This window comes from Sebastes fasciatus, chromosome 8 (genome assembly GCF_043250625.1).
Source record: "Sebastes fasciatus isolate fSebFas1 chromosome 8, fSebFas1.pri, whole genome shotgun sequence".
NCBI classification, from domain to species: domain Eukaryota; kingdom Metazoa; phylum Chordata; class Actinopteri; order Perciformes; family Sebastidae; genus Sebastes; species Sebastes fasciatus.
Window position 1 is genome coordinate 16,096,311 of NC_133802.1, and position 24,991 is coordinate 16,121,301.

General features: G+C 41.5%; 1 protein-coding gene across 2 annotated transcripts in view; it reads left to right on the forward strand.

The window, feature by feature from the left end:
- LOC141772623 (cadherin-4-like) overlaps window positions 1-24,991 on the forward strand; it is a 275,458-nt gene that overhangs the window by 116,068 nt on the left and 134,399 nt on the right. The window contains exon 3 of one of the 2 annotated variants that reach the window (XM_074643814.1): window positions 13,408-13,431. The exons of the other annotated variant lie outside the window; for it this stretch is intronic. Coding sequence (XP_074499915.1) covers window positions 13,408-13,431 — 24 coding nt within the window. The remainder of the gene's footprint in view (window positions 1-13,407; window positions 13,432-24,991) is intronic. 2 annotated transcript variants of the gene reach the window in all.

The following is a 24,991-nucleotide window of genomic DNA, read 5'->3' on the forward strand; positions in this document are numbered from 1 at the left end:
AACACGGAAGCTAAGCAATGTACCGCCGTATGGACGCCATGATAGTTTGAATCCAAAAGTCACACAACAACACAAACAAACTACCTGATCAATGCAGCAGTAGACCAGCAACTCCGATGTTTTGTGATGTAAAATACTGTTTTTTGTGAATGGAGTCTGGTCTGGTAGCTTTGAAGACAGCAATATAATGGCCTCAGTTCCCCGTTAGAGAGGGCTGTCTGATGGCAAGCTAAAGTGGGGAAAATATTGTAAATATAGTGTACACTATATTATTTTTTTTTAGATGGCTAAAATATGTTTTTTCCCTGTCCACAGCCACTTTACCTCGCCTTCAGACAGCCCTTTCTGACGGGGAACTGAAACCATTATATTCCACTCTTCAAAACCACCAGACTCCATTCACAAAAACAATCATTTTACCTCACAAGCATATACATACAACTCCACTTCAAACAATTCAAACTAAACCTTTCATTTATTTCCAAACTTAGCACAGCTAACATTGAATCAGCTAGTGCTAGCATTCACATTATTCATAACCTTATTGATTTGCTTACTTTGATACGTCACTGCATTTTGCTAATGACTGAGTGAGCGTTTCCATTTTATAAAAAAAACGGAAAAGAGCGCAGATGGTCCCGTCTTTTAATATATTTTCCATATAGACAGCAGCCATAGGACATGTTTCTGTACTCTATGTGGTTAGCATTATATAAAGGACAAAGTTAAGTTGCTACAGAGAGAAAGAGATTGGCAAAAGCTAAATGCTATGTAGTGGCACCTACGTGTTATAAGTCTAATCTAATTCATGAAATAACAAAACTCTGTATGCCCATTTGAGATTTGCAAATTCAGTGTGTCCTAATGCCTAAGATAAAGGGCTGTTTTAACGGATGATTGCAGCATTTACGGTAATGTCAAATTGTCCTCGTCCATTTTACTTCAGTGCATTTGCTGTTTTTTATTATGCATCCATAATGGCTGTTCCTGGAAGTGTTTACATGTGTTCATAGTGCCTGTTAGTCAAACTAAAAGCATTGACCTTTACACCTCACTAGCATGTAGTTTATTTAGCCTTTTGTCATATGTTAACAATAACAAGAATAAGCCACTATTTATGCTTAACATTAGCGTTATATTTAATCCCAAAGTGTTTCCACACAAAGGATAAGCTCATGATTTGCTGCAGCTATACGCCGAGTGCTCTAACTGGATGAATAGGTTGCAGATGCACAGTCTAGCCCGAGGCCTATGTAATTCTCTGTCTCATGCTCAAACCTCGTCTTTATTATTGAGGTTAGAGAGAAGTGCACCGAGGGTGAAAATAAGCACATTTGTTATGAATATTTGTTTGTGTGTATATGAAATTGTAAGCAATAAAACATATTTAAAAAAGGCGCCAATCCACCAAAACATTATTCCTAAAGCTATTTTGTGGTGAATGCTTCAGACAGAGATTATTGCTTTGGGTATTATTTTGTGGAATAATTTATTGTAACACGAGCTCCGAAAATGTAGATTACAAGATACTGAAATGATGTGCTACTGCGGTTTAACCCTCAGTTGTCTTGGTTTGAGTCCGACTCCGTACCTCCGTCTCTTCTTTCATCCCTCCTCTCCAGCATACTCGTATATGTATGGCTAACTAATTTAAGAGCATCTATTGCTGTAGTATAGCATCCGGTTTACCGTTCATCTATATAAAATGACGTAAAGCATAATGTTTTTGTTGGAAAAAAAAATCCTGATAAAAAAAGCAAGGTTATAAAAAGAAGAAGGCTACATCCTCTCAACATGTAGTTGTTGCTGCTTTGATGTTGAAGCTTTCTGTCAGAATGTTTGTGTGTATAAAAGCTTTTGTACGAGTTTGTCTTTGTGTGTGAGTGTTTGTGCTGATTATGAAACCAATATTTTATTTCCTTCAGGATATTTAGCAGTGTTTTAAGAAAACTTCACTTGCAAAATGTGTGCTATTAAGTAGAGTGGACAGTCTTCATTACTGTTTTTCACACAAACAATGTCTTTGATTGAGTCGATTCAAGCGTTTTGGCGTGAGGGTTTTATACATCACATACTGTATAATGGGCACTCTTAACTATTGTCGTTTTCAATACTGTAATCAGACTTCCCTACTCCCCCTTCCGTCTGCCCCCTCTTTCATTTTCCTCACGTTGAAACCACGTATCCATTATTTTTTTGCTCTTAAGAATCCGGCACGTATGCCAGATGCCTGCCAAGACTGCACCACATTTAGAGAGAAAACAATGGGAAGAGGTGATGAAGAGAAAGGCGCCAAATAAAGATAGGTCAAGGGTAGGATAAGGAGAGAAAGAAGATAAAAATGGGGGGACAGGAAAGTTAAAAAAAGAGAGAAATCTCTTGTGGACAGCTGTGGGGGAGGTTAAAAAGGGAGAGTAGATGGGGAGGAGGACGGAGGGTGCCACTACTTCTCATCCACTGTCTGATATGTGGGTGGCAGTGATGACTGATGGAGAACCACTCAAACTGAAGGTCATATCCGAAGCCCTGCCATTTAGACTGCCACTGTCGCAGAGGAAAGGATAAATAAAGCTCAGATTGTCGTGTTTATTCACCCCGCTCTCTCTCTCTCTCTCTCTCTCTCTCTCTCTCTGTGGCTTCGTCGATGGAGGAGGGAGAGACAGACGGATGAGGCGGGAGGAGGAAAACGGAAGATAGGAATGTCAATAGATGATTCAGAGTTGTCTAAGTAGGATTTATCTTATCGTGCTTTTTTTTTTTTTTTTTTCAAAAGACATTCACATGCACTGACATCCTCAGATTAATATTCAATTTTAACAACAAAGACTTGATCCTTCTTGTTATTCCGTCTCCCATCGTATAATACAACACAATTGATGTTTCAAATCGCAGATTTTTTAAATGTATTCCTGTTTGTATTTCCTCCAGACATTCCTACAATAGGGATGGAAATGAAAGGATAAATTTTATTCAAATCCAGCTAAGTAGGATTTTGGTTATCAGTGCGATTATTTTTTTATTTTTTTTTACAAAAGAGAACAGACAGCGGTAGCAATTACATAACCATTTGTCATCGAATCATGTACAGCCCAAATAGGGTGAAACAAATTCCTGGAGGAAAAATAAACTACAGACAGACAGCATGTTTCTGAGTTTGGTTTGCCCAGATTGTCACAAGGCTTAAGGACAGCAGTCCATCACCGCTCCAACGTCCCTGCAGTCTGGCGGGGACACAGAGTTATTCGTCTGGCGCTGGAACCAGAGCTGGAGCCGGACGTTCAGATGGGGCTGTTATCCCCCCAGGCAGGGCAGGATTCTCACGGCCAGACGACCTCGCTGCCCAGACTCTAATATCTGATCAAGAACCATCTGCTGAGGCTGCCAGAGCCCACACGCCCCCCCCCCATACCTCTCCAAGGGGAGCCCGATGGGAAATCAAGCTATATTAGCGGGCAGTTAGAACGATTCTGATCACCGTTTGAAAAGCAATGCAGCACAACAAAATCATCACAGAGATGACACTTTTGGTGCTATATTGATTTAGGACGAGGCCTGGTTCTGCTTAGCCATTCCTGCTCCCTCCCTCTGTGTCCCCCCTTTATCACTTAGCCTCCATTGCGATCACATGATCTCCAACTCCTGTTGTTGTTTTTGGCATCATTGGGGCAAAAAATTCATAATAGCCTTTCAGCATATTGTCATTAAAGTGTTCTGAGAGATAACTAGACTTTCTGCACCTCCTCATGGCTCTGTTTTCAGGCTTTGAAAAATCTAACCCGTGACCGGAGACTTTGGCCAATCACAGCTCATTTCAGAGAGAGAGCGTTCCTATTGGCTGTTCATTCAACGGAGGCAGCTGTAAATCACTCGCTAACTCCGGTCAAACTAGGCAGCGCTGATCAAATATGAATCAATATTCTGTTACTGTAATGCCTATTTCTCTCCTCAAATATTTTCAGAAACATCTTGTAGTGTACTGTTTAGCTGTAAAATGAGAAAGTTTGCTCCAGCTGGTGGGCGGTGCTTGGTATTTTCTGTTCTATTATTATGATCTGGCAAAGTGTTTATGTTCCAGTGACAAAATGTGAGTGGACATGTATGAGAATAAGCGTTTAAAAACACCACAGGAAGTATATTGAAAGTGGCAAAAGTGCAGCTTACATTAAATTTTAATGGCCTGTGCGAACGGTTTCTGCTCCTACTGTGTGTCGTGCAGCACCATGCATTCGCCAGGCCTTGATAACAGTTGGTTAATGGGTAATGTGCCACACAAGAGTGATGCCGCACTTTCTGTTTTCATTTTGTTGCTGTAGTGCAGTAATTAATCCAGCTGAACCCTTTGTGCTCACAAAATAAATGCTTTCCATTTTCATTAATAGACAACTCATTAGTACATAATGAGCAAGAAGGCAGCGCTCCCCGCTCTCCCTGTGCAGGATACGTAGCAGATGAGCATGCGCTACACTCGGCTAATTAAAACCTAGGATTGTGTTCTGTCTTCTTGTTTTCTTCTGTGAAAAGAGCACAGGCACGTGCTTTTAAAACACTAGTTTAATGAATACAGTATGTAAGTGTTTACATGTCAGGGGAAAAGACGCAATACAACTACTAAGTCAGTACAGTATATTAATGTATGTCTCTGTAGCTAGTCCCACGACAACTTGCTTTTGCAAATTGCAAACGGTTAACAATTGCTTGTGGTTTCTATTTTTGAATTTAAACAATTTTGTGTAAACTTTCCCATCCAACAGTGTTTAACCATTGATGGATGGGAACAGGCACAGATGTTTAAATATAATGATTAAAGTCAGTGACAAGCTGTCCGTCTCTGTCTGGATGATGGTCTTTGGCCGTCGCTGACTTTTCATCTGGACTGTAATTTGGAGCTTCCTGCCAAATGTGACATCACCCTGTATCCTGTTGTCACTGGTAGAATAACAGTGGTTCTGACTTTATTTTTTATTCTCTCTCAAGAGATGTGGAGACAAATTGTCCACTATGGACATTCAGGATGTTATATCCCCAGGAGTGGAAGTTGGCCACTCAACAATGCCAGGGAATGTACCACAGTGCTGAGATTGCAACTCAATATCACGACAAATCGTGTAATAGACCTGCCTGTCCACTGGAGGATAACACGCCAGTGTCACGTTTTGCCTTGCCGAGGCTACTACAAGCGTACCAACAGGGGCAACAACATCACTCACGTAGGTTTACGCAATAAAACCACTTAATTAGGTTTAGGAAAAATGTCATGGTTGGGCTTAAAATAAGTACAGAAACAACGTAACATCAGTACCTGAAACAAACGTCACCTTAAAACATGTGACAAATGTCACTTACGTAACCAAAGATGCTTTAGAACAAAAATGACTCATTAGAAGCTCCGCCAATTGTTTGAAATGGTAAACACTTCCTGTCTCCTAAGTGGGCGCGGTCATGGCGTGTTCGCCTCTATACTCCCTCCTCGTTTGGAAGTGGTGTGAACGTCGTGTGGATGGATGAAAGCAGATATTCGCATGTTGTATTTATATTTTCTTTTGCTAATATTAGATATTTTCACGGCTATACGCCATATTTAGCATTACGAAAAGTAGTTAGCTAGGCTGTTAGTGAACGTTAGTTGCCAGATCTCACGAGAGTGTGTTGCTGAGACAGATAAATGTCTCAAACTAAGTTAATTTTCTTCTCATTTGTTCGTCTGAAAAATGCAATTTTAGTGTCAGAATGTTCGGAAGAAATGTGGCTTGTGGAAAATGGGTCCAGTATTTACTTTGGTGACTATGGGGCGAAAGAATCATTCATGATCTGTGTTCATGTTCACTTCTCCCATTGGAGTTAATGGTGGCGAAACCCATGTGATGCAGATACAGGAAATTGACTCTCGTACACCGTTTCCTCTCTGAACCAAACACCGGTCTCTTGGTTGAAAGTCCTGTGTTTGTTGGGCCCATCCACCTCCCCTCCTGCCCGCCATAAGCAGTGTTTCTCACGTCTTATTCATCGCCACTAGCTCTGAACGTAGCATATTCACGTGGATGCATTGACATTGCAGTCAGTACAGACTACATGGCTTAAAAATGACACGCCTAAAGCAAGAACGGCAATTCTTATTGCGCTCCTTTGCCTTGCACATTATCGTGTCATTCACATCATCGCATGCATTATTGTAGGAACATTTGGTTGAGGATGTTTTTTGTTTTTTTTAAACTTTGATATTCATTTTGCATTTTCAGCGAACAGTACAACATTTAACAAAAACAGTTGTCAGGGGCAGTTAAACATGTATATATTCTCCAACAACACATGCATCATGTTTCATGTTCCATGTAAATGATCAATTTTTCCCAGTTCTTGTCAAAGATATTGCTTTTTGGTTGAGGGTGTTTCAGCAGAAAACATGAATTCTGTCTATATGATACATGATTTCACATGATTTATTTACCATCACTTAGTCCTCTTAGAATCATTAACATTCGGGTCAACGGTCACAACTGACTAGTGTCACCATCCATCACATAGTAGCTGTTTAAGTTGGGAACTTTAACTGATGATCTGTCACTGTCTACCAGTGAGTGTGATTAAGAGACGAACAGCTACAGTGTTGGAATTCATCCTAATTACATTATAGAGATGATATATCAATAGCGGTTAATCATCTGCAGACAGCCACATTTGTTTCCTCTGCGGTCTGCACACTTTGCTGCACACTATGTTCTATAGGCGGCTCACATGCAGCTACATGTGTGAATATACTTACATGCACATATGCGATCATGCTCACACACAATAATTATATATTTATACATGCATACTTGCAGTTTACATTTGTCTTGATGAAGCGATGATTAGCTGTAAGGATTCCTCACTTCATGATGGGGATAAAATCGAACCCAATTTCTGGCTGTAATTAAAACTATTCCCGGAGCGGACTGCTGGAAGGCCACAACTTTAAGAGGTCAATAGCAGACAGGTTTCCAATAGCAGTCTAATTCAATCAGTCTGGGGATGTATAGTGTATGTTAAGGATCAGGGGGTGATTCCTTAACACTTACATACACGGAGCATACATCTGCAGTAGCAGAGAGCCAGCCTGCATGTACGGCCTCACCTCTGGTCCTGGCTACTCATCATCTGTAATGGACCATCTGCAGTACAGGATGTCAGCGACTGCTGTAGGTCGATTTGAACTAATAACGCCTCTAAAACTGTGGTTTTAGTGTGATTTTTAGCACTAATTATAAAAATGCTTTTTTCTGTACTCACATTATCTTCTGCGTGCTGTGTTTAATGACCCGAGAGCATCCGAGTAACTCTGAAATCCGACTGTATAAACTTTAGAAAAGCGGAGCGGCAATCAGAAAATGAACTGTGCTTCCCTTAATTACCAAACAGAGAATTTCAAAGATTTTCAGTATTTACAATACAATCTACCCCTTAGAAAGAGCGGCTCTACAGCATTTGTGTGTTGAAATGATCCAGCTGTCCTCACATCTGGAGAAGTGTAACACAGTGTTTGTAAGGTTGAAAGGCACGAGGAAGATGAGAGTAAGAAGATGGTAAAAGAGGTGCGGAGGGCTAAGAAAAGAGTACCTTCGGCTGATGCTGTTTTTCTCACTATCATCATTAACTAAAGTTTTATCCATCACACGACGTGTATGGCTTCAGTCTAGTCCTGTGCAGGTGTGCCGATCATTCATTTAGACATGCAGTAAGGGTAGAAAGAACCAGCTCATTGGTCACAAAAGAGAGGAAGCATTCTCAATCAAGTTGAAGCTTTCCTTGCATAAAATGTTCTACATTTTGATGCTCACAAGTGACAGATGGCACAAAATGTGCCAAACTGTGCAGAAAAGTGCTGACAGCAAACCGATGCTGACAATCATCTATGGTACAACGTGTTTGTCAACTTTTACAACACAGCACTTTCTGCAAGTTTGGCAACTTTTTTTGTCATTTGTTATGTGAGAGCATTAGAGTATAAAAAGGCAACTTCGACTTCACCGAGAATCGTTTTTCTTTTCTCTCTAAGAAGCGCGTGGTTCTCCTAAAAATGACTGCAGACAAAGAAAGACTCCACTGCTGTAGAGTGACGTGAGATGATGATGTGACCGCTGTAATGGTTCCTTCAACCAGCCGGTGGTTACGACTGCTGCTTCCAATGTTTTCTCATACAAACTTCCTCCCGCTGAGATGGGCTGAAGTGGCGAGCAGAAAGAGGTTGGCTGGCACTTTGGTTTTGGTAGCGGTTCACATTTTCTGGCTTGCCACTTAGCATGTCCATGGCAACCACAAGAACCACACTGGGGAAAACAATGGCAGAGTTAATTTTAGTGTCTGAGTATCCTTAATTATGACACATCTTCAGCAGTGAACAAGATCTGAAGCAACTGAAGCTGGGTTCTTTGTATGGGCCAAGAAACAGAGTTCATGTTGTTAGCTGCGTGTCTGATTAGCTAGCTCTGTTACCAGTGCAATGCGAAAATGCAGGGCGGGAATATGGAAAATCAGCATGCAAATTTTCAGCATGACAACTATTCACACTGGTTCCGGTGCGAATTATCCGTCTTGCCGTGTTCCATTTTCGTCAATGAGGCAAAATGAGTTTAGTGCCCGTAACGACTCCATACAACAAAAACCTATCCAGACAGAGAATGTCTAAGGGGATAACGTTGACTACACACTACATCAACTAATCAGACCCCAAATGTAATGCTAACACTAGCTGTTGTGGCCAGCCCCATTCCGTTAGCAACATATAACATTAGCAAGTGCATATCAGCTACATTACCATCTTTATTGTATCTTAGCTGCTGGGCGATCTCAAGCCATATATTGTCCTTTATTTGGTTGATGAAGTAGTAGTGTTTGACGTACATTATTGAGTGTTGAGAAGAGGACTGCCAGTTGTTATTCCGAAACACCAATAGTCTGAAAAATGTCCCATTACACCGAAAAAAGCTAATTTGTCCGACAGTCCGTTACCCCAAAAACAAACAACTATTGTTCCAAGACCCATTGCTTCGAAAATAGACACTCTCCGTGCAACAAAGAGAAGCACATGGCTAATCATTATGCCGAATGTCAGCGATCAGTTGGAACAAAGGATTACATTGGTTAAACATATATTTCCACAGACGGAAATTCGCTGAAATAGAGGTCCGTCCCAATATTTTTTCACCGCAAGAATGTTCCGCAGGGGTCATAAGAACCCACAAAATCATTTTTTATAAAATTCAATGCAAATTTTGTTGACAAAAATCCATGCTTGGTCTGAAACGGCTTTAAACCTTCCTGGTGACGCATTTCTGCAATCAATGTGCGCCACAGGGGCGGTGTTGAACCCTGTAATGTCTCGGTCAACATGTGGCAGAATCAGTAGTAACTGCCTGCTGTGTGCAAGCATTGATTCTTTCTTTTATTTATGATCCCGAGGTTTGGTGTTAACCCATTTTCTGTGGATGTCAGTCAGTGGCATTATAGGCCGGTTTTCACTAATTCAAGCACAAACACGTCCCCATCTGCTCCTGTGGGAATACAGTAAATGAAAGCTGTCATTAAGTGCAATTTCATGTTGACAGTTTTTCATGTCTTGATGTTTTACTTCTTTTCTGTATATTTGCTTCCTACGTGTTGGATAGTAGTCAAAGGGTAATTAGATGTAATGTTAATGAGAAATGAATGTCATAAACGTCAACATTAATATTCTGTAAGCATGCCTGATTAACCATAAAAGATGTGCTTTGGTCTATGTTTGCCTCTTGACTTGTTTTCCATTCAAACTATAGACATCATAGTACATTAAAGTCTAACAATAAGCGGGTACATGTTTACTGAATAATGAATTGTCTTGGTGTCAGTCTTCCTCTCAATCGCTCTTCTTCTTCTTCTTTCATCATCTTAGACAGTGAGAGGCTAAATTTCGGAAGGTAAAATGTCTTAAAAGTAAAGCAAAACAGTTGGAAGATACTTATTTTGTAAACTTGTCTTCAAAATGTAGCTTTTAGTGTCCTTGGGCATGATTTCGGGCAGTCTTAACTTTACTAGGCTTCCATACATATTTGGCTCTATTGACATACGGCCTACTTTACATAATGCTCAAACCCACAGGAGTACTGCTGTGGGAGCATGGACACATCAAAACACTGCTCACATATTCACTGCAAATTAGTCTCCAAATCCATATAAGCCACCGATAGCTGGGAAGAAATGCAGTAATCAATGAAGGAGGTTTTCTTTACGTTCCTAAACAGCAGAGTTATTTATGTGTGCTGACACTAATCCGCGCGGTGTCTCTGCGCTGACCCAGCTGAGGAAAGAAGGGCTTTCTTCTGATTATTGATTATCACCAAACTGGTGTGTGTGTTCATTATTTATTATTATCAAAACAGTGTTAATAGAGAGCATGGTACTCCATTTTCTTCTTATTTCTCCCCTACCCAATATCAGTGTGCACAGAGAGGAAGTGGCACGCGGTGTAGCACCCTGCTGTTTACTGAAGGTAACTGAGCGTGGGGGCAATTAATTAATCCATAACTGAGATTATGCTTTGCCATATTAAAATTAAATAATGGTTAAGACTCTGCGAGCTCTTTCCCAGAGAGCGCCATCTACTGTACTCATTGTGATGTATTCACTGCACTGTGTTTTACTCAAATTAAGTAAAACTGATGCTCGACAGTAGAGTTTAAAATAACTAGTTTAAATGTATGATTACATTTCATCTGTGAGATGGAGGTTCATCCCACAAGGACGGGTGCAGACAGATATGGAATAGAGAGCTGATGTCAGGGTAGATTTAGGACTGTTGTTGGTTTTGTTTGTGGACATGATTATGGGAGATTGATTGATTGTAGTTGAGCACAGACTTTGGATTTTGGGTATGTTTAACTGTCAACAGATGCTCTATACTTTTATATTTGAATATCCAGCTCAAAGACAATGTCAGTTTTGTTTAAGACAGTTACAGTTCAGGTCGCTGGGGAGGGGGTCAAATAGACGAATGAGGACAGGTGTAAAGAGTGAGTTAAATTACAATTACGAGCTTAGAAGGTGTTAATGGAGATTATTATTTTGTAATAAACTGCACTCAAATTTTATTTTAAAGTTTAAGCTAAGCTGGTTATACATCCTTTTTCTGTATTACTCACAGCTTTTATTTGTGTATTTCATTCCATGTTGCTATGTGAATGTATAATTATGTACATTTATTGTGAATATGTGATTACCTTAGTGAATAGATGTAAATGTGTTATGCAATGTAAATGGTAAATGGATTTATACAGCGCCTTTCTAGTCTTCCGACCACTCAGAGCACTTTGTCAATGTCAACACAATATCTCAGTAGATTTTTTTCATGCGATGCCTCCTCCATAAAGGGGAAAAAGGTAAACCAATAAAACTTTGTTCACAAATAAAAGACAGTTATGGTTCTCCAAAGACCCGTATTTTATTTTGCATGAGTTAGTGTACCAATGTTAAATGATAAGAATATTAAATACTTGAAAGATCTCCCTTTAAGGTACATTTTGAACCGATAAAAATGTGCAATTCATTTGCAATTAATCATAGACAATCATACGATTAATAGTGATTAAATATTTTAAGCGATTGACAGCCACAGTTGATTTGATCGACAGATTAAAGAATCACACACAAGCACCACTTTAAATCGTATGTTTACTAGAGGTTTACTAGAGTTTCTTGGAAATAAGTAATTCAGCATGAAAAAGCATAAAAAAATGAATACTCGACTAAATAAATCTTAGTCGACCAAGACCAAAACGACCAATTAGTTGACTAATCGACTAAGAGGGGGCAGCTTCCCCCCATGTATGTGATGTTTCATTATCTTATCGAATAAAAATCAGGTATGTTAATCACTACAGACCAAACAGGTAGTAAATGTCTCTCTCCTTTTCTCTCTTTTTGTCTGAGTTTTTCTAAAAATGTTCTCTATCTTTGGAAACCTGATCATCTACTCAGAGTAGTTTGCTTTCAAAACTTTAAAGGCCGTCTACTTGCACTACTAGCACTTGCCAGAACACTTCTGTTTGACACACTGTAGTCTTTCTTTTACATAACAGCTGAGTAGGAGCAGGATATGGGCCAGTGATTGTGACATGTTGGGTAATATTTTATCGTCTATGCGGTTTTAACAGTGGTGAGAGTTTGTAAGCCTTTGGGGTGAGAAGGAAATGGACTAAGGATTTTCTTTTAGTGATAAGGTTGACTGCGCCGGGCTGTGAGAGTGCTTCACTAACTAATTATTTGAAGCCTCCTCTCAGATTAGGGTAGACATGCAGAGCTTATGGACAGTCGCATAGCAGACAATCAGACCATGTAATAACCAGAGGGCCAATATTTGCTCAAATCCACTGTAACACCTCGCAAAACAAAAGTGTGTAAAGCCCTAATGCTCAGTCCAATCCCACGCCACACTGCCTCGATAAACACCGAGGCCACCCCCACAATGGGCGCCATCTTTACTCTGGCAATTAGGCAGAGCTTTGGATTATCACTTCCTCAGCCCAGCACACCACAAATCCATCCGGATTCAATTATTCCCCTCCCATGTCTGTGGCCATTTGGGCTTTTTGGGCGCACGGCCAGTAGAGAAATGTTCTAAAGGATTTCAACTGCTGGAAGTACAAAGTCCCTTTGCTTTTTATTTATTCTTGCATCCCTGCAAGTTTGACAAGTCTATTAAATAAAAATGAAACCTTGGGAGCTTACAAACACTGTCCTGGTAAATATTTTATGAGAACAATAAGCTAAATTTAATGTATTTTTCTCTCTTTCACAAACACGCCTCCCTTTTTTTTTGTAAATGTTCAGTGTTGCAGTACATCCTTCCCTCCGAGCAGCTCGTGTTTTGATCCACGTCTTGTGGGCCAGGAGTGTCTCTAGTGGGCTCTGAGTAAGAACCTAAAATGCTTACTGAAAGGATTTGATTTGCTCTGTCTCGCTGCACCTCAAAGCTTTATTTTATTTTTTTCTGTCTTATTAGAAAGCTCACTCAGGGTAAATTGTGTAAGAGATCAAGGGTTTCCTGGTGTCTGGAGACTCTCATCTTTCTACTTGAGGCTTCTCTTCGATGTGTTTGCTCAGATGCTTTTTTTTTCCCTTTTCCACCTGGTCTGTCCTACTGTATGTGTCCCTGAGTGTGTTTGCATATTCAGGCACAACAAAGCGTGCATGAGTGTGGTAAAGTGGATATTCTTTGCAAGTCTGAGATGAGAGACTGCCCCCTCCCCACTGTCTGTTTATCCTCTTGGGTGGCTCTCTTCCCTCCCAGCGAACCGCCGCCGCCGTGGCCGTCATCTCCTGCATTTTATGTGTCTGCTATACAGCCGCCTGTCAGCTCCTAACACATCCCTCTGTGTGTCTCCTCTCTTTTATCTACAGATACCACAGTGTCATCACAAAAAGGTAAGACAGCACTCAATCAATCACCTGTGGACCCCCGTGCATTTTCACATGGGTGGCATGTGGGTGTGTTGCTCTCCGCGTGTCCGTGTGCATTCTCAATTTTTTTTTTTGCTAATGACATGAAAAACATTTCATGGTGTTGTTGATGTCGATTTGAAATTGAGTCATTCGGCGTTTCCGCTACGGAACAATCTGTTTGATTACAAAGTCAATCACTCACACCCACTGACACCTCGACTAAATTATCCCGCTATCCCGCCATGATAGAGAGCCCACGGTCGGTGTTTTGCATTGCTTTCTGTTAAGACTAATCACAGTTCTGTTTAGACTCCTCCACACTTTCATGTGTATGTTAATGTGAGGGTGGGGGAGGTGATTGTTTTTGCATAGTGGCTCTTCAGGGAGAGACGGGGGAGATGTAGGAGGGGGAGATGTTTGTAGAAACGTACCTGTGGGCTGTTTTGATTTTGTTAGATGATGGGGGCCACACAGTCAAAGTGTCTAAACAGCTCCAGGGGTCTTGTTATGAGTGGCAGCCTGCAGGCGTGTGCACCCAGCAGTCCCGGCCCTCTACTCTTCATAGTGGAGATGCATTAATGGCAGAGGGTGCGTCACACTCCGTGATTGCAAAGCAGAGAGCACACAATCACTCAGGAGAGCTCCCTGCTGATTTTGTTGAAACTTTCTTTGATTCCCCGCCGCGCTTATAAGAACTTAGGTGTTGTTTTGCGCGCGCTCTTACCAGAGCAGAACAGAAACGCAGGTGAAAATATTTCCATTGTCACCTGCATCTGATATAATGTGCACAACACATGTATATTTGAAAAACCTAAACAGCGGGAGTGCATCCTGGGGAACATTTTTCACTTTACAAAGCTTCAGATGCTTGTAGATACTGTACGGGAGGCATTGATATAGTGTGACAGGTTACACTTAGTGTGCCCTCACCCACACAGACACACACACACACACACACACACACACACACACACACACACACACACACACACACCGTTGTGTGTGATGACTATGAGGTGTACGCCGCTGTCAGATGGGCCTATAAAGGTAAGTGATGTGGCTTTCCCGAGCCTCACTCTCTGATAAATGTTGAAGGGGAGCAGAGGCTGGCGTGGCGTACATCATCCCTCCGCAGCCGCGCTCCCATACGTTTCTGAATGAGGGGGAGATAAATAAGGCCATGAGGCCCCTGACAGTGAATGAATGCTCACTTTTGTTAGCCCGCATGTGTCCATGTCTGCGTCTGACTTCTGTGTGTTTGTATGTCTTTCTTTTCTTGCCCCGTCCAACATGTCCAATTCGAATCCGTTTAGTCAGAAGCGTCAACAAAAACATTCACTGTCTCTCGGCCCCACGCGTTGAGAGTGCCATGGAGAAAAATTGCCCGCAGTATTCATTCATACACCGTGAGTTATAGATGGCTATACAGCTATGACAGCGCCATCGGTACCGAAGAGCCATGGGGCCTTGAGGCAAAGATAGTGTACATAAAGCATGTGTTTGTGTGTGTGCACATCTCTTCAAGACTGCCGTATAAGTGTATGTGTGTGTTTTTTGTGTGTGCCTGAACATGAAAAATGGAGAAAAGCAGGACATTTGTGCGCACTGGCAACATCAACTCCCCGCAGTCTCAATCTGTTAATATTCAACATGAGAGTCTCCCATCTGTTAAATGAGTACAATGCTACTGTACATGTGTTACACTGAAGGGCAGCACATATAGTATTTAGGTCTAGGTAGTGGTTGTATAACCTTTACTACTGTTCCTCACCAATATCATGATTAATACAGGACCTCATTATAACGTGACCTTATTCTTTTAGTTCTCTACTTCTGTGGATCATCCCCCCTATCCGCCCACCCCCCCACTACCATGACATCCTTTATCCAACACCTCTCCACCCCCTTACACACTCCTCCTCCCCTCTCCTCTGCCAAATGAAGTATATTTATGGCACCTGTGCTGGAAAAACAGTCTCCAGGAGACGTCCCTCTAATTTCATTTTCAAAATGCCAACAATAAATTTATCAAATGGGCTGAATCGAATCGGAGTCGCAAGCAGTGCCATCCGTCATGGGCTGTCCCTCAGGGGCCTGTGGGCGTACTTAAGCCAGCCAAAAACCTCTGCTGGCAGGAGAAAAAGACTGAGTGTTGAGAGTGTTGTGGGGGGTGGGTGTGGGGGGGTTCTGGTAGGAGAGAAACCAGATGAATGTACTAGTGAAATAACGCTGAGAACAAAGATGTGTGTGCATATCTTTATGTGCTTAGATGCATGAATTAGCCTGAGTGTGGATGCATATGTGTGCACAGAGGTCAACGCTAATTCTTCAACACATTGGAGCCTCACGATGGAATCTCAGTTAAGCACTTTGGCTGTCAATGTGCCAGCGTAATAATTGATTAATTGCAACACAAGTTAATTGATTGTTTTGCTCGTTTTTTGCATTTGTAAATCCCTCTCGGTTCAAACACCACTTTGAGCTTCAACCCCTCCCCTGCCTCTGAAAACTCCAGGTTCACACGCTCTGTGCCCTCCCGTTCCTCTCCCATCGCTCACTTCCTCATCCTCTGTACCTGACTTTGGCACCTTTCGCCTTGCTCTTTAAATGCCTTTGTCCCTGCTTTCCTTTTTTGTTTCACCCCTCTTCCCCTCTTCCTATCTTTTTCTTCTCCTCTCAGCATTTATCACTATGTGCTGGTTAAGCCAGGCGTGAGTGAGGGTAAAGCAGCTTAGTACTAACAGGGCTAATGAAGTCAGGCCCCGTATTCCTCTGACGGGGATCAGTGGCGCTACTCTGTGAAGCCTGTCAGCGTTTAATGATTAGATGAAACATTCAGACACCCGCTCCGAGAAGACAGGCACACTGATATGTGGTAATAAGCAACTGTGGTCTCTCTTACGCAGATCCAAAAACATTTATGCATGTGCACGCACTCACTAAGCAGCCACATACAGTACACACACACACACAAACACACACATACACTCGCGTGGGCACTCCTCCCACTTTGCAAAGGTGGTGATTTACGACTCAAACATGGCATCAAGGGTATACACCGCAAAGTGATTGGAAGAAAAGAAAACGAATGACACAGATTCAGAGAACGAGCAATCTGGCTATTGATTCCTGTCATGTGCAGGAAGGTGGAGAAAAAAAGTAAGCTGCGAGCGAGAGATTTACCCCGCGCCTTGATGAGCAAATTGTAAACAACTCCACACGCTCTATTCAAGATGCACGCTGTGATCCATGATTTTTCGCTGCTTCTCAATTCTGCTAAAAAAGCATGACAGAAGATCAATCAAAAGGCCAACATCGCTAAACCTTTTTGAACATTTCAAGTTCATCTCTGCTTCTCAATCCTATTAGATAGAGTTATCCTTCTCTGGTGCACACACATGGCAGCCTAATGTGTGGTTGTGCTGCAGTGTGTTGTTGGTATATCAGTAAGTGTGTCAGTGTCAAAGTGGGAAGGGGTTTGTGTGTTTGAATGCTAAAACTGAGGAATGGAGTGATAGAGGCGCTTTTTGCCCCATTAGCCACTGGGCTTGCCGTGGTAGTCGGTGTTACCGGTGTTACACGGTGGTCGGGCACACACCGATTACATTACGAACCCACCTCCCCCACTGTGGTTTTGCTTTTTTTTACAGAAATAAAACCCATTTAGTTAATTTTCGCTGTCATCGCCGTGTTATCAATACATAGTCGGACGACGGACGCTACAAACTGAAAGTGAAAGTGTCGGCTCCGTACGGAGTCTCAGCTCAGATTAGCAGGAGTCAGATTTCACACACGGAACGAGAGTTGACAGACGAGACGACGGCGAATAATTTGGTGTCAAAGCGTATAAACAAAAGCGCCTATTTGGCTATATTTCAGATTTAAACACAATGCTATCAGGGAACCGTAACGTTGATGACGTTGATCTCGACAGGAAAGGCCAGACACACAGCCATCCAACGTTAAAGATCAAAGTCAGCGCGCTACAGATATTGAGCGTCATCTTTTCTTGTAAAATGTCCAGCGTAATCGTTAACATTGGTGTTGTCACGAGTTTATTAACCGGTGGGAAAATTTCCTCACTATCACATCCCTGTTAGCCACACGTGTTAATTTACCTGTGAGCTTAATACATAACATAACATAAGGAAACTACACAACTTCTCTCTCTCCACTCCCCTCCTCTCGAAATTTCCAGATCTCCCCCTCATTACATTTTGTTCAATATCTTCTCTTCCACCACTAAATTGGAAACATATTCTGTCCTCACACCAGTAATTTCTCTCCTTCATGTGAAATTACCTGTTAAGCTCCAGCTGAGGAATCTTAAGACACAATAAATAAATATATGTGCATTTCTGTCACTGTGCAGCTGCTGCTCCCAGGCTCTCGTGTAACTCTCAGTTTGCTGAGCCTCCTTTAAAGTACTTCGGGAAACTGATTGAAATTATAGTTTTACAAGGATTGGACCTAAAGATTGCATGCGTCCTAATGATTGATGTAAATGTTGTAACTGTTCATTGTTAAGGAATATGGGGCGGCTGGGTCCTCCGGGCAAAACACTGAACCCAATGGATAGGCCAGCACTTTGCATAGCAGCTCTGTCGCCATCGGTGTGTATATGTGTGTGTGAACGGGTGAATGAGAGACCAATTGTTAATCGCTTTGTTCTTTAAGATAGACAAACACTATATAAGAGCAGTCTGTTCACCATTCACTATGTTATTTTGTGCCTAAAGCTGCTGAGAATTTTTAAGTCTATTAATAATTCACCTCCCATATTTCTCCCCTCCTCTTGTGAGGGTTTGGTAACTTACCAATTAGCTAAAGGCTACCTCTGACAGTACAGCACAGACTTACAAAAACACATTCAAATAAGAATTAAGGCTATCTTTAACCTATATACAGACATGCAGAGTGCAAAAACTAGGCTGCTGGTTTATTTCGGCACTCCAAAAGAGCACATCACTGTTTAACATAGCAATTAGAAATGCCCACAGCTTCATTCCCGAAATTGGTAACTGATAATCACAATGCAGTAATCCTCATGTGATCTTCTCAGCTATTAACAGCCTCGCAAATCCAGCTCCAGAAAGCCTCTCTGACACCATTGCCACACCAGACTGGGATGAGTTTTGCAGTGTTGTTCAGAGACACAATAATAAACATCCAGTTGACTCCTAGCTAAGGCGTAAATAATGATGTGTGAGATACCTTGTGTGGTCTCATTAAAGAAGTAACGCAATTAAAACCTCATCACGCTCCCTTGATCCTGTCCTGACCACTTTTATTGTGTTAAGGAAGTTGTAGTCATTACTTGAAAATTGTCATCATAAAAACCAACCTCTTAACCTCAGGCGTAGACATTTTTAATCTAATTTAGCTGGTTGTATTTGGTTAAATAAACGAGATTAAATGTGGCAGGAATAACCAAAAAAAATCCCTTTGCCCTCACAATGTATAAAATGTAGTTGTGATAATTTTTGCAGCTCAATGATACATATTGACACATCTTTATAATAGTAGTAGCAAAAAGTAGTAGGTTGTACTAGCTATGGCTCTTCAGCTTCATGTTAATATTGTACCAAGTGCAGATTCACTATAACTATATGAGTTGTAATTTTAATAAGTACACCATTACACTCAATTTGTGGGAGCAGGGTGTCATATTTTATTACTTTATTCGTCAAAATAGTTGCTGCACCTCATGTATGCCAATTGTATATTTTTGTAGACTGTAAAATCCTCTTTTATTCATATATCCCTGGCTTGAATGAGCATAACAGATACGTAAGTTTGTCATTAATAATCTATCACTCCCTTTGCACCAAACAAATGCATTTATAAATACGTGGGATCTGTGATTTTTATTTGATTAAATATAATTTTCCCAAAGATGGCATTTGTTAACAATGACGCATTCTTTTCAGAGTGCAGAGAGAACTTACTGTACCCACCATCTTGGCCTGGTTGACTGGAGTCACAGACAGTATGTTCCTTATTCGTAACAATTGTTCAGTACATAGATTTTAAGCCAGGCTTGCAGCATGGCTCTAGGGATGGCAATGTTAGTTGGCGGGTGGGCAGACCACCACTTTGGTTCAGACTGTAATATCTTTAACAGCTATTGGATGGATTTGCACAGCTATTCTTGGTCTCCAAAGGATGAAGACTACTGACTTACAAGCAAGCAACACATCGTTTTGCTTGTTCGCTGACGCACGGAGCAGGTTAGGACATCTTTATATGTAAAAACTGAAACAATCTGATGTTCGCTTGTTTGCATTACATTTTGCATCACTAGCAGGTTGATATTATAGATTTTTTACCAAAAGGTCTCCAAAACTATTGGATGGATTGCCATGAAATTTGGTACAGATGTCCATGTTGCCCAGAGGTTGAAACCCAATGACTTTAATGATCCCCCGACTTTTAATCTAGCATCACGAGCAGTTTTCACTCAGTTAGTGAAATGGCTCTTTTTTGTTTAGAGTGAAATAACGTGACAACTGTTGGATAGATTGCCGAGAAAATTGGGCCTTCAGAACAATGGGTGTTTTGTTTTCGGAATAACTGGCTGTTGGACAAATGGGCCAATGGGGCATTTTTTGGACTATTGAGGTTTTGGAATAATGGGTCGCCAGAGCAATGGGCAGGCGCTAAATATCAATATTTTTATTAAAACACGCAGGCCGGAAAGAAACTAGTTAGCTGCGCTAGCGTCTTTAGCACGGAGTTCGAGTGGCTGATCCAATACCAGGACCTTGTGGGTTCAAGGAGAGTCCAACTCTAGTTCCCATAAACAACACCAGCTTTCAACCAGAAAAGGCAAATACAACCTGTCGTTTACTTTATCACAGTAACAAACTGGTACTACACACCTGTGTTAAACAATGTTGTGCATGCGGATGAGAGCAACAACCGCGTGCGTGTGTGTATTTTAGTAGTCCCACCTCGTTCACTGGCCAGGAGCTGCACATGTGGTTGCTCGGAGGCATTGTTAGCTGTTAGCAGCCGGTGGACGGCACACTCCTGCTTCGCTAAATAACAGAGATAACAGCTAACGCCAACGGAGGTTGCATTGAGTTACATTACGATGCGTTCTAGCTCTGTTCAGTAAAAACAGGTATTGGGCGAAGGTATATTATGATGTGTTCAAATTTAATCTTGTAGAATTTTTTTTTTAGCAAGAAACTTGAATAAATGCAGTTGTTTGAAGGAGATGTTTGTCAATTTAGATTATAAAGATTTCAGTGAGGCATAGTTGAATCCTTTCTTTAAACATGTTAACCCCAGAACTGTTCTGCTTTCTAGTAGTTTGACCTTCGTGATAGTATGATATCGTGAGTTTCTCTGTAATTCTCACCCCTGCTTGCTTTCAGCATAAATAGCCTTTTATATAAATTATATCACAGAGCTAGTTTAAATTGAATTGAAGTTTGCATTCCTGCTCAAAATTATGCTTTGGCTCTCCAAGGCTGCCCACACAAAGAAAACACTATAATCTTAAACTAATTGAATGCATTTGAACTACCATCAACTTACTCCCACGTGTTTTCTTGGATGCAGTTAAACTGCCCAAAGCCCTGTGTGTGCTGCACTAACAGAAGCTGCTTTCGGGCTTCCTATGTAGCAGTAATGACTGAATGAGTATGTGAGAACATGCAAGGTTTGTTTTCAGCTGCGTGTTGCTCATTCTTCTCTGGATCCCTGCGACGAGAACCATGATTACTTTGACCTTATTTGTTATTTTATATTTTTATTCAGCTGTGTGTACTCTACAGGAGAGAGGGTCGTTATAGACGTGATCTTGTCTACTGACTCCCTCAGGCCAACTAATAAGGTCCGTGATATATAGGATTTAAATGCCAACAGAAGACACTGTAGGTTCTTGGCGAACGAGCATAATTGAAATCTCTGTGACAAGATTGGTGAAAAAAGACATAGGTTGTGAATGGTGTCACCTCTGCGTGAAGCAGAAACTGGCTTTTTTTGCTGCAATGATGTGAAAGGCTCTTCGTTATTGCTCACAAGAGGCTGATAATGCATTTTGTTTGCCAGGCTAAACCCTGCAACATGCCCAATTGTGTTAGCCAGTGATAAAGATGAAGACAAAACCACACAAAGAGAGCCTCAGCAGACCCACATATTAGACTCATTAAGGCTGTCTGAGCATTGAAACATTTCTCAGGCAAAGACAGAGAGCAGATAAAAGCAGAGACAAGTATAACAAAAAGGAAGGAGACGGAAGTAAACTGATCACCACTCTTTCTTAGAGAATCCTGTTCTTAAGCCTCAACTGCCAATTAGATATGAGAGCAGCCTGTTCCCTTGACGGATGAACTTAATTTGATATTCTGTGGTCTGCTCAGCAGGGTGCAACACTGATTGCACTGGTGGATGGAGTTTTCAGGCCATCCATACAGGCTGAATGTAATTGACTGATAGAGAGATAGACTGCAGCTTATCATAACTCTCTTTGGTAGAGCGGTTCCATTTAAAAGGTGCATCAGCTCTGTACCTGATGGTGTGTGGCAGGTATCTGGAAGATTAGAGCGCGGTTGCGAGCCCAGAGATGCTTGTGCCGCGGCAGTACGGTGTCACCCAGGAACAGAGCCGCAGTAATCCCATGGAGCAAATAACTCTTTGTCATGATTCGACAACATGTTATTGTCAGAGGACTACCTGCTCCGAGTCACTTAGATGATTCATACATCTTTGTCTGTTTACTGACAAGACGCCACGGTTGGGCTCGAAGCCCTACGGGGCTGGCATTGCCAGGGAAGCGGGTGGCATATTGCGCCCAGCAGGACTGCTCCTATGTGGGCCTGCTCGGCAGAGGGATTTGGCCAGCTTGGATTAGCTCAGCAGGGTGAAACAGAGGGATACCGACAGGGGGGGACTGACAGAGAGTGGAAGACAGAGTACATCAATCTCTGCTCAGTACACGGATACCTGAAAAACTTGAGAAAGAGCTGCTGAGAATCGTGGTGAGACTTGTTCATACACCGGCGCACAATACACACCAGTGAAACATGAAACAACCTCCGCCGTTTGCCATAGCCACATTCATTGCAACAATTAGACACATTAGATTTCACAATAGCTTTTGAAATAGTTTAGTCCTTTTTTGCACTCTTTTAATTATTTCTTTCCACGTTCTCACAGCGAGGACATGTGAATATTCATTCAGATGCCCATAATGAGATAAACACATCTCCTGACTCCACACTCGCACTAATTAAGCAGGCTTTTTCCTTCTACAGCGCTGTGCTCTCAAACCTCGTCCACTGCTCAAAAGCATGTCACCACAGTAATGGCAGATGGGTATTCTCATGCCAGAAATTAATAAGTAAGTTGAATAGTTGAAAACCCACAAACAGGAAAGAATGCAGAGCCAGTTGCCTCTGACAGACTGCTGAGGAAACGTGTCTTTATTCTTTGCTCAGGCTGGTTCATTTCTGTCCGAGGGATGGATCTAATCCAAGAGTTTTAACTTCAGATGCAACACCAAAGAGGGCCAAGAAAATGAATCGGGGTCTGGACAAATTGGCACCGCTCACACAAGCGCAGTGGGAAGAAAGTCTCAAATGTAGAAGTTGTGTCTTAACTTCAGCTCTCCTCCAGCATCCTTCACACTTCCTCGAATAACTATTGTAATTTTTACCATATACACAATCACAGTGCATTCTGTTGAGTATATGTTTCCAACCCGATCTCACGGGAAGGCATATAAATAGTAAGGCTGTCCACAGCCAAAGAAATTCTTAGTTGACTAACCCTCGTACGATTTTGTTGACTAATAGATTAGTTGATTTAATCCACAGATCTGTTAAACTGAGTTTCTCCACAAAGATTCACACAAAAGCACCACTTTATATCTTGTGTTTACCAGAGATGTGCTCATAAGTTTCTTGGAAATAAGTCATTCAGCATGAAAAAAGCATTCAAAATGACTAATCGACTAAATAAATCTTAGTCGACTAAGACCGAAGCGACGATTAGTCGGCTAATCGACTAAGAGGCCCTAATAAATAGCACGACATTACAAGGAAATTCCGTGTGTCATGACAACGCATTTTAGCCTTTTAACGTCTCATTTTTATGCCACACAACAAAACTATGGTAACGGCCATGGTTAGGTTTAGGCAACAAAACCACTTATTTGGGTTAAGGAAAAACAACATGGTTGATGAAAATAAGTATGTAAACTAAGTAAAATACGTACGAAAACAGCGTAACAGAAGTTCGGAAAACACGTCACAAACCTCGCTAAGGTAACTTCATAACAACTCAACAACACTTTGGGACAAGAACACCGGTCTCCAGGTTGAAAGTCCTGTGTTTGTTGGACCCATCCACCTCCAATCCCACCCACCATAAGCAGTTGTTCTCGCTTCTTATTGTACGTCGCTAGCTCTGAGCGTGGCATATTTACGCTGATGCGTTTACACTGTAGTCAGTACAGACTACATGGCTTATAAATGACACGCCAAAAGCAAGAAAGGAAGTTCTAATTGCATGTGATATGACTTGCAAATGACCGTGTCATTTATACACCTTTTTGTGCAACTGGGCTGTCTTGATTTTTTACAGTACAAGCCAATAAAATGCTCCAGGGATGATGTATTTTTGTAGGCCAAACAGAAAGTTAGCATCGCCCTGGGTTCCCTCGACAAAGAGCCAATGGGATTTTTCCATTGAGTTTTGGATTATTGCAGAAAACAAGCTCCTTGGCAAACAAACATTTATGATACTTACACGTTTTCTTCAGGAAGATAATCTTCACAAAATTAACACCAGTTTTATTAGTTAGTTAGTTTTGAGAAGTAGACGAACTACACCACAGTAGCATGAGCGACAGTATACACAGAGAGCAAGAGAGATGAGCCAAAGAGGGGATGATAAAGTATCACATTGTGAGGTATATTTGCTGCTTCAGGTATTGAGGCCCCACATTCCCCTCTCCCAACATGGTAGAATTCCCAGGACTCCCTCCCTGCTTTGAAGCCAAACAAAGAAAAGCTCCGGAGGCGTTCTCCTTTGGAGACCATTGTAGGGGCAAGACAAGGCAACCACACTGAATAAACAGACATCTTGTGACCAGAAGAAGGAGTTGACTTGCAGGTAGAATGACAGTAAAGGGTTAAAGATGTCGAAAGAGGAGAAAGAATAATAATTCATTAATTAAAATGAATTAACAAAGGGATAAGGGTGAGAGGAGAGGATGATCACCTGGTCTCTTTGGGAATGTTGCTGTGCTCCTCTGATGGGATCAGGAATTACTCTTTGGCAAATGATAACACATATTTGCAAAATGATTAGTCAACTGTATAAGCCCAGATCAAGGATTAATAAAAAAAAAAAAAAAAAAAGGTTTGTAAATTTATTCATTTGACATTATCCAAGCATGTCTTGTGGTTCCAGCGAGACAACTAAAGCCATTTGGTCACCGTCCCGTTATGCTCGCAGGGCCCGTCCACTTAAGCTCAGCTTTTTGTGCCACTTTAAGTAACCATTTGACACTCAGCAGGAATCAGGA